We start from the raw sequence: 10,942 nt of genomic DNA, 5'->3' as shown, positions 1-10,942 counted from the left end.
GTCCCTGAGCTCTGCTTGTTCTTCTTTCATCTCTTCATAGCCATTTTCTCCTCTTGTCCACCAAGTTGTTTGTTTATACTCTTAGGGTATTGGAATACTTCAAGGGAATTTGGAAAAAGTTTCAAATCTTAGAAAGTGAGATTCACTTGGTCTTATTTGTTGGAACTATAATTGGCCTTATCATCTTGGCCCTAAGGTTCCTTAGTCTTTTCATTCGGAGGAACCCAATGATCCCAAATAAACCAACTGTTTTTGCTGCTGTAGAAGTTATTCATAATGTCAAAGCCCAAATCCTAAGTGAGTTGGGAAGTAGTGAACATGTTTCAGCAGAGAAGATGTGCCCCTATTTTGTGAAAAAAACCCTCCTTCGAGCCCTCTAGAGGATAGCCCCATGCCTTGGAAGCCTATTTCCAAGCCTGAAGTTAGCCTCATTTGCAAGTATACTTCAACAGAGATGAGTACTTTAGAGAAAAAATTGAACCGTGTGCAGTCCTTTTTAACAAGAGATGACATTATGGAGAGGGATGAGAGAAGATCTCAAAGAAGAAGTATGATGTCCACTATAATATAAAACACAGTTTCCCAAGAGATTTAGGTTGGTTCTTCTCCATCATGGAATTTTATGATAGATGAATGAGAGGCTTCTGCAGGGGAGAAGCAAGTATAGGTAAGTACTATGTCGTTGAGAAGGTCTAGCTGAATTTGAAATCAGTCATTACCTCCACTTTCAGCTCGTCAAATGCTCATTTCATCAAGGGGATAATCATGCCACCATTATACGTTTGTCTACCAATTCAGTTTCTCTTCATCATTAGTGCACACATTTTCTTGCCAATGAAGATATGTATAACAAAGTTACAGAATCAAATTTCTCATCTCTTGGATAGAAATTTTGTACTATTTTAAATTGGTAATTAAATTTGGGTGTTTGCAGCCAAGCAACAAGAAGGAACAGGAATGTCTGCTCTATTTTTTTCTCTCGCAATTTCATTTTCTCATCATTCAATTTTGTGTTATTTGTAGGTTGAGAAATTCTTACCCAATGGATTTTACAATCTTTGCACCTTCATCTTTGAGAGTTATAGAAGCCCTCCATTTGTGGTTTATCTCTTTCATATTTTTTTTTACAGAGAGTCGTTTATAGCTTTGAAGCATTCATCATTGATGAAGCCCTAGATATTTTTTTGCAGATTTTATATGCTCGAATCATTGGAGATCTTAAAGAAATATCTTAATTTTGAGGAGGGTTTACAAAGTCCCTCTTACATTGTCCTTTAAGACTTCATTTTGATCTTGCTTCCATGAACAATTACATATCTGTAAAAAAACAAACCTCCAAGGTCCTCGAAGAGAGTAGACTTCCCAATTTATTCTCAAGCCGCGTTATTTTTACAAAAAGCCAAGAATGTGAGTAACAGTGGCAAGACTTTGACGGACTTGTTGGTCTTAAGACGTTATGACTCACCTTTTTCCTAATGTGGCGCACGCCATGGTCGCGTCATGAGAGTTCCATAGACGACGCAGTCGATGACAGCACGAGGTGGATTGGTACTTCCACTGAGGATGTGGGGTTATTATAAGGTTGCCCAACAATGACTAGGAATTTTTGAAGAATTTAATGGACCCACAATTTAGTTTAAAAAATAATGGAAATTTTGTCAAGATTATATGGCAGAAATTTTTGAAAATTTGGATTACAGCTGTAAAACTTCAAGATTTTGGGTGTTTGAGGAATTTTTGATGGCACTGAATTTATTTCTGTTATCAAAAAAAGATTTAAACACTCCCACATTATGTTTTTTGAATTTTTTTAGAATTGATTTTAGTGTATTTTTTGGACTTTCAGTGTGCCGAAATCTGAGGGAAAAAATTGAGGTGAAAGCTTGTTTTTGATTGTATATATGGATTCAGCACCCTCAAAAACCCCTAAGGCACTTAGATTATGCAAAGATTACTTATCAAATTTTAAAGAAATTAAATCTCAAAACCCATCCACCGATTTTATTTTACCAAATTCTAACCAAAAAAACCTACGGTTCAGCCAATTTTTCTTATTTTCGTGGTCGGTGTTTTAATCAAGTTGTGTACTCGAAAGACATCTCCAAATAATTTTGATAAGACGGGTAACGGGCCTCTTCACTTCTGCAGAGGGCCATTTATGTTGGAGCATGCTTGGAATTTAAAATGTGAGAACGTTTTTTTTTTAATTATTATCTCATTATATTTGTTTTTTTTTCAATTATTATGTTATTATTTTAGCAGTGACATATAGTGACGAGTTAGGAGTATTAGTTTCGGCTGTAGGTAAATATTTTGCTTTATTTTGCACCCTTATATAAAATTTTGGTTTTGACATTTCTGATGTAGTTGACTTTTCACCTTTCCCTGGGTAGGGCTACAGGCCCGGGGTGAGGTTATTTGGTATTGTTGTATTAAGTTTGTGTGTCGGTCTTTTAATTAGTATTGGTTTTGTGTTTTACATTGTTTTATTAAGGTAATTAATATTTTTAGAGCTATTATTAATATAATATATTGGGGCAGTATATGTCAAATTTTGGATTTTGTATTTGCCGAAATCTAATCAATAATTTTCGAGCTATAGCTCCATTAATGCATTGGGCAGTGTATGTCACCTTTTAGATTTTGTACTTAGTTAAATCTAATTGCTGACATATACTGCCCAGTGCATTAATAGAACTATAGCTGCACAAATATTGATAGGGTAAATCCAATGGTTGACATATACTGCCCAGTGCATTAATGGAGCCATAGCTCCACAAATATTGATAGTTGTCTATCTTTGCTAAACCATTGAGGATAGTGTGAAATGATCATTAAAATCATTTGATATGGATATTATGATGCCAAAAGTCAGCAAATAAAATTTTAATGATTTGTTTAAAATTTCTTATTATATTTTTTGTTACTAGTTTCTATTGATTTTATTTTTAAATTTGGAAGTGTGAAAAGGAATCAAATCTCTTTTCATTTTACTAGAGATTTGCATTTTAATAGATTTGATTTTTTTTCACCGATTTTAATTTTAAATTTGTAAATGTTGGAAGGAATCAAATCTCTTTCATTTTAAAAGAGGGAAAGAGATTTACACCTCAATAGATTTGATTTTTCTTATTATTAACTATAAAGAAAAAAACTCTATTTTTTATTTATTTATAAAATGATTCAAAATTACATTATGTATATACACTTTAAGTGTATTTCAAAAGAAAGTTTAAGTGCTTGTACTTTGAATTAGCATGCTTCTTCTTAATATAATTTTTTCTATTTTACAGATTTAAAAAAAAAAAAAAAAAACTGTATAAATAGCATTACTAGAAAAATTAGTGAAAAATAATTATTTTCACCTCTGTTACAAAAAACTGCTTATGGATTATAAGATTCAATGCAACTTTTATGTAAAGTATATATACAAAACAAATAAAACCTTTCAACCTGTATTCTTTGTCTTATGTATGGCCTGTGATAGTGATAGTAATAACATGTGATAATGATAGTAATAACACTAGTAAGAAGAATATTCACATTACCTCTAGATATGCCAAAAACCTTAATCTATTAGATGATAATAATAGTATTAATAAAAAGAATATTCACACTACCTTTAAATATGCCAAAAACCTTAATCTATAATCTAACGAGTGTACAACCAACCTATTTCAATCCCATTTAACTTTTTTTATTTAACTAACATTTCCATATAATAGAGTGACATTTCTTTAACATTACAATATTTAGTCCATATTATACTACACTCAATGTAATCACCTTAAAAATTCATCTCAAAACAAAAACAATTTTTTTGACAGAATTTTAATTTAACAAATGGTGATTAATTATCCTCCTCCCCTTACAATAACTAAAGCAACATTTTTGGACAATATTTTGATTCAACAAATCAGAATTAACTATCTTCCTCAACTTACAACAACTAAAACAATTTTTTTTTTACAAAATTTTGATTCAACAAATAGTGACTAATTATCTTCCTCACATTATAATAACTAAAACAGTTTTTTTTTACAAATTTTTTATTCAACTAATCGTGATTAATTATCCTCCTAACCTTACAATGCAAATGTTTATAGATAGAGGGCACCTTGTTACAATGCAAATGTTTGTAGAGGGTCGCTTGTGAAATAATATCAGCTAATGGAAAGAATTTGGTAAGAGTTTTAGGAATCTGGGTTAATATGGTGCATGGTTTTTTATTCACTTCAAAGAGGTTTCCATTTACATGGATCAAGTTTGTTTGATAAGATATTTAAGGAGATTTTGCACTATAAAATAATCATATGGGTATACTTTTCTATTTTTTTTGGATGATTTTTGAATTTTATGTTTAAATACTAAATACCATAATTCAAGAGATCTTAGCATCTTTAAAGAAAAATGTTAGGGTTTTTTATAAAATATTGATATAAACTAAACAAATATAATAGAGTGGGAAAAATAAATAAATAATATTATTTTGAAATTAAAAATTTTTATAATAATTTTATAATATAGATCAAATGATCTACGGGGTCTTGGATAGATGGTGATCGGGTGTTTTGTTAAGGCACTCCTTGATGTGAAGTTGATGGTTCAATTCCCCGTCCTCATAGACATGATCGTGTGCTTTGTTAAGGCACTCCTTGATGTGAAGTAAATGGTTCAATTCCTCGCCCTCCTTGATGTGAAGTCACTGGTTCAATTCCTCGCCCCAATCACGGTGATATATTGGACACAATGAAGATGTGCTTACGAAAAAATAATAATGTAGACCAAATCAACTATAGGATGATATATTGGACATGATGAAGATATGCTTACAAAAAAACAATAATGTAGACCAAATCAACTATAAGATTTTAAAGACAATAAAGATAGACCAAATCAACTATAAGATTTTAAAGACAATAAAGAAAATCATTACAGGGATATCCAAGACACTAATTATTTCTATTAAGAAAACTATTGGAATTTCATGCCTTTAAATAGGCTATATTAAAAAAGAATACTATGGGAAAAAGTATAGGTTTTCAAGGAGTTCAATAATTTAATTTAACTTTATAAATTTTATGTGTTAAATTTGTGTATTTTAATCATCCAATTTTTTAAAATAAACCTCATATATGTTTTCTAAGAAATATATATATCTCTGTGTGTACTATGATGCCGTTGATGTCTGTTATAATTCAAATTTATAGTGGTGTTTCATAGATAGATTTGGGCATTAACCTTTTGTAAATGAGATGACTAACCAATTTGAAGAAAATTGACATGGTAGTTATAATGTAATTTATTAATTTCGTTCTATATTTTGACAATGTAGTTGTAATGTAGCTTATCTTTAATAGTTAATTAAAGAGGTAGATTTGTATAAGGAAATGATTGTATTTGATAGTTGTCTATCTTTGCTAAACCATTGAGGATAGTGTTAATTGTAATGGCACCCCTTAATAACCTTAAGGTAGGACCCTATTATAATTCTCGTAATAATGCAAGTGGTGAAGTATATGGTTTAGAGCTCTATTCATGGTTGTATAAAAGTCCATGGGAGCCTTAGAGAATTGTTTCTCCTAGCGAAAACACTTGGTGCTTGCAAGAAAACACCAGGAAACGTTTGGAGATTTGCATCCAAGGAAAACTTGAATTTGTGTATTGCGCAAATAAAAACTTCATTTGATACCATGCGTATTGTAAAAAGAAAAACTTCATATGATGCAAGAAATATTTCATAAAGAAAAACTTCTTGTCATAGACATAGTCATACTTGATTGCAAATGGCTTTTTGCATTGCTATTGAAACTTAACTTTTAGAGTGGGTGGGTGTGGTTTTAATCAAGGTTGATTGCAAATGGATTTTTCCATTGCCATTGAAACTTAATGTTTGAAGTGGGCTTAGAGAATTTAGGTGTAGATGCGAAGTGGAATATTTATGGGCTCTTAATATATCCCTATCTTAGAAAACCTTGCATGTACATGATTATGATTAGCTAGTGGAGTTTTCATCATTGTACATATCAAAGGGGGGACTATTAGTGGATTGAAATAAACTTTGTGGAATTCTAAGGTGGGTTCTATGTGAGTGTTCAACTTATTAAGAGTTTTCTTAGAAAACTTGTGTGTGCAAGTATATGTTGTTTTCTTTGATGGCTTAATCATTTTTTCTTAATGTAAATGACAATGATTTCTTATCTTCCATTTTTATTTTATTCAAAATATGAGATTATGATGCCTTAGTGCTTAAATTAAATAATTATTCTTTGAAACTCTTAAATACTCTTTGGTTTCCTAATTCTCTTAGTGAAACACTTAGTGCTTCCATTAAATAATTAGTTATTCTTTGAAAACCTTAAATACACTTTCGTTTCCTCATTTTTATAGTAAACTACTCATTAAATTTGAAATTTTGTTTTTCTACATATTAAATTACTTCAGATCTAAAACGCTATTTTTTTCCCTTAAAATTTTATAATTTTAAACCATTTTTATTATAAATTTTTTAATTTAATTTTATAATTTAATATTAAAAATAAAATATAAACACAGTTATAAATCCCACTCTCCGTAAAACTCATATTTGTTTATGAAAATTTTCATCACAATAACTAAATGGTAAAGCTAGTATTAATTTATTTGTTCATGGCATAGTTTGCCATTCCCAATCATGCTCAAATATATTATTTTGACCTTATAATATTAGTTAGTAGCTTTACTATGGAGTTGGCTTTTTTTATTATAGATTTCATTTTTCAATTGTTTTCATATTAAATTATGTACAGGTATAAATCATATATTTATAGCATTTTGTTAGCGATAAGTCAAACCTTTTGCCGGGTAGAGCTTGCCTTTTATTTTGATTTGTTCAAAACTATATATCGGTAGATACCTTTTATTTATGCCACCTTACTAATAGCGAATTTAACTTTATTAATTGTAGATCTCAGGTTTTATTTTAGTTTATGTAATTTACTATGTATTCGTATAGCTTTTATGTTCCAGACAATACAATGATTATTGAACTCATGTCATATTTATATGTTTGTGTTATAAGTTCGTAGGATTTGTCTATGTTGGTCAATGTGCCTAGGATGAAAAATGTAAATTTTGGTCTCGGAGGTGACACCAGTTTGTTTGTCATGAGAGGGTCCTTATCCATCTTTGAAGAAGCCAAATGGATGTATTGGGTGATCTATTGTAGTTAGGTTTCAAATTTTACAATTTTTTTTATTATCAGTCTTTTACGATGGTTATTTTCTTCATTTCAGTTAAGTATTCCATCTTTTAAAGGTAATCAAATTATTTTTGAAGGTAATCAAATTTTGTGCTTCAATTATATTAGGATTGTATTTTTATATCTACTTGATTTGCTTATGCATTTACCATACATATTTTGAATCATTAGGGTCCTCAAGTTGTGCATTTCTTCCCTTAGGGAATCACTAATGTTTTTATGCTATCAAATAAACTTATATATATATGATTTTTAGCTTAAAATATCATAGTTTTGTGCATATGTTATTGTGGTTTTTGGACCATCAAGTTTTGTAAACAATGACTGGATGACTTGTAGTTGGTTGTAGGCATTGGAGAAATAAGTTGACCAATTTATAAGGACTGTGTTTATGTTTGAAGAATAAGCATCAATCTATTCTAAGTATGCATTTTACTTCTTTAAAATTTTGGTGCTCTTTGTTCAAAATTTTCCATGTATGGTTGGTCTTCAATCTTTGGTTTTCTCCTATCAATTGTTGTTGACAATTAACTAAGTCACTAAAATCGATTTGAATATAGTTGAGGGAGTTTGTTGGTTGATTGACCACGTTGATCCCCAACTTGTCATACTCTTTCCTTTTTTAGGCTTGCCATTTGTGCTCTTTTGTCATTTGACAACACCCGATCTTCATAGATGCTCTGATCCATTGTTTAAAGCCTTCCACATTGTTTGCACGATATATTTCCTCTATCATTGATTCAAAGGCATCCTTTGAGTCAAAAGCAACTATTGTTTTCCCCTCATGGTCTCTTTCTACTTGAAAGGTCATAATAAACATTGTTGTTTTCTCCCTTTTGTGTGTGTTAGGTAGTGGTCCAATGGTTGTTGGTGTTTGATGCTCTAGTGGTTAGTGCTAGTGAGTCAACCTAGCAGTCGTCTTGTTGGTTGGTGGTGGTGAGTCAACCTAGTAGTCGTCTTGTTGTCTAGTGGTGGTGAGTCAACCTAGCAGTCGTCTTGTTGTCTTGTTGTAGTTGACCTGACCATTGCGGGGATCATTGTGTGGTTGAGTGTTACTATTGCTTGGTCAAGTATTCTTAGTGCTAAGTATTCTTAGTGTTTGATTCTTTGTTGCTTCTTCTATTATTGAATCTTTTCTAATGCAACCCTCATATGCTTCTTAATTGTGATTTTGATTTCATAACATAGTGATAATTATTTCCTTAGCTTTCTTAAAATTTGACAAAACGAAATTTAATCTTAGTGCACATAAATTATAGTTATCTTTTTGTTTTTTCTTTTTAAGTAATAGCCAACTAGGCCATGCTCATATAATTATCTTTATCATTTGATTTTATTTTTCTCTTTTTGTTTTTATTTGTGTCTACAAGAATGAACAACTAGGCTAGGCTCCTACTTGCATGACATTGCTATGGCTATAACCTTGATTGATTTTCATTGCTACCACTATAACTTCTAGATAAACTGCATATCCTTTAGCACTACACAAAAGCTAAAATAAGTTTGAATTAGCAACTTTGTAAAAAATTCCTTAATAATACAGTCTATCCTAAAAAAATCTAAAAACACATAAACAGTTAAATAAATAAATATCCAATATTTCAAAACTAAAACAAATAAGTATTTAAATTTAGTAAACACGAAACATCATAATGGTATCAAATATTTTGTTTCCAAAATATTATATTTCATGGAAAATAATCACAAAACATCTGAAAGCACTAATATTTTCTTTTGTTTCAATAGAAAGCTAGATTGATGTAAGCTGCAATCTATCACTATAGAAACACTGTAATTGTTTTTTTGCTACGATGAAAGATCAAATTGATTTAACGAATGACCGAACTATATTCCGGAACTAAAAATTACAATAAAATTTGTGTTGCAGGGCCATACATAGGGTTCGCATAAACCGTGCCACTGACCGTTTCCTGTATTCAAAGCCCAAACCCTAACCCTGGAGTCTAACCTCCTGACCCTCTGAGAACAAATATGTACTACGTTACAACCACAGAGAACATGGGTTCTCTGGTAACGGGGAAGATATTTAGAAGGGGGACAGAAATATTCATTAACAGATGGTACAGGTATTGGGATTATAGTTCTCTGTAACAACAGTATATGGGTAAGGCGGGTAGCTGCTTGGATTCAGATACACCACTTGTGGAGGATCCGGTTTTTTCTCCTCTTTCTTCTCTTCTTTCTTCACAGCTTCTGCCTTTTTCTCTTCTTTGGCAGGACCCACGCTCAGCAGCTCTGTGAATCCAAAACCAAATTTTCTCAGTTTTACTGTGAGAAATACAGGATCTGCTTCCCCGATGACAGTTATCTTCTTCTCCTTCATATCCACTGCAACAGATTCTACCCCTGCAATCAAATATGTTATCACTATTCAGAAAACCAAATTCATTGTAAACCAGAAGGTGTAAGGGACAATGTTTATTGATATTTACCTTCAACCCCTGCAATAGCCTTCATAGCCTTTCTCTTGCTTTTTTCGTCCTCAATCACCAATTTCAGCACCATTTTCTGCAAATACAACACATGCAGGGTCCTTATTTTCAGAAAGCGGGTTTAATAATTCAGAACATACAGAATCAAAACCATTGATTCTGGTTGAACAGAGCAAAGGGTAGCCTCATACCTTCATATTTGAAAACCTTCCAAAATTATCTCTGTGATCTGTATGAAGGCGAAGAAGCAGAATTGGGAGCCTTCTATTTCTTCTTAATCCTCAGAGTTATACTCTCAGTGGGCCTCCTTGTTAGGGGGATTGGATATATACCCCACATATATAGTTACCGAGCTTCTTCGGGGAAACTTCCGACCTCTGGTCGCCGCCCAAATCATTTATTTACAAAACGCCAAGAATTTGACGTAGTTGTTGGTCTTAATACGTTACTTATAATGTAGCTTACGCCATGATCGGGTCACTAGAGTTGCATAGATGACGCAGTCGCTGACAGCACGAGGAGGATTGGCACTTCCTGTGGGAGTTGTCTATAATGCGACTTTTTGAGATTCCGGTGACGGAATCCGGTGGAAGAAATTGAGATGAAATCATGATTTTTTGCAGTTAAAATGGTTTTTAACTGCATATTCGGATTCAGCACCCTGGAAAACCCCTGGGACGCTTTCATTGTGCAGAAATTAGCTATCAAACTTGGATTCCGATAAATAACTGCCGGATTTTCACCGGAAAAAATCGCCGGAAAGGCTTTCAAAAAGTCGCGTTAAAGACTACGTCCTTCCTGTGTGGTTGTTATAAGGCTGGTCAACAATGACCGAGAATCTATGAAGACTCTAATAGGTGGACCTTAAACCCCCGGAATATTTTGTTATTCTTATTTTCTTACCCGGTGTTTTAACAAGTATAATGCTCATAGCTGGATTCTGCCAAACAAGATGTTTACTGATGAAAACGAAGACCGGGTGATCTTCATTTTCAGAATTTTTTACCCGCTCGGTCTTGATACCTGTGGGTTGTGGGCCCAAAACGCCTCCGCTGCCGCTCCTGTCCCCCTCGTCAAACCCTTCATCATAATCTTCAAGACGTCGGATAACCGTTTGACTGGTCTGTGTAGAACAAGCCACCTGGGTGAGTCCATTTGCATTCTTACAGGTGCTTGAAGAACTCATTCCATTCGTCCACCACCGCAGCTGCAAGCTCCAACCATCAACGCAAGCGCCAACCAAGCGCCA

At 32.5% G+C, this 10,942-nt stretch overlaps 1 protein-coding gene across 1 annotated transcript; it reads right to left on the bottom strand.

Moving 5' to 3' along the window:
- Positions 1-8,929: 8,929 nt before the first annotated feature.
- LOC149177291 (heavy metal-associated isoprenylated plant protein 39-like) lies at positions 8,930-10,075 on the bottom strand. The gene is made up of 3 exons (XM_089423370.1): positions 9,885-10,075; positions 9,694-9,769; positions 8,930-9,607 (listed from the first exon to the last, which is right to left on the bottom strand). Exons 1-3 carry the CDS (start codon positions 9,888-9,890, stop codon positions 9,312-9,314), a joined length of 378 nt encoding a protein of 125 aa, XP_089279496.1. The 5' UTR covers positions 9,891-10,075; the 3' UTR covers positions 8,930-9,311.
- Between the last annotated feature and the right edge of the window lie 867 nt (positions 10,076-10,942).

Source organism: Pinus tabuliformis, chromosome 4_1, assembly GCF_031772625.1.
Source record: "Pinus tabuliformis cultivar Carrire ecotype Pingquan chromosome 4_1, CPIR1, whole genome shotgun sequence".
Classification (NCBI taxonomy): domain Eukaryota; kingdom Viridiplantae; phylum Streptophyta; class Pinopsida; order Pinales; family Pinaceae; genus Pinus; species Pinus tabuliformis.
Note: the sequence above shows the minus strand (reverse complement) of the source record. Positions and strands in the feature narration are given on the sequence as shown.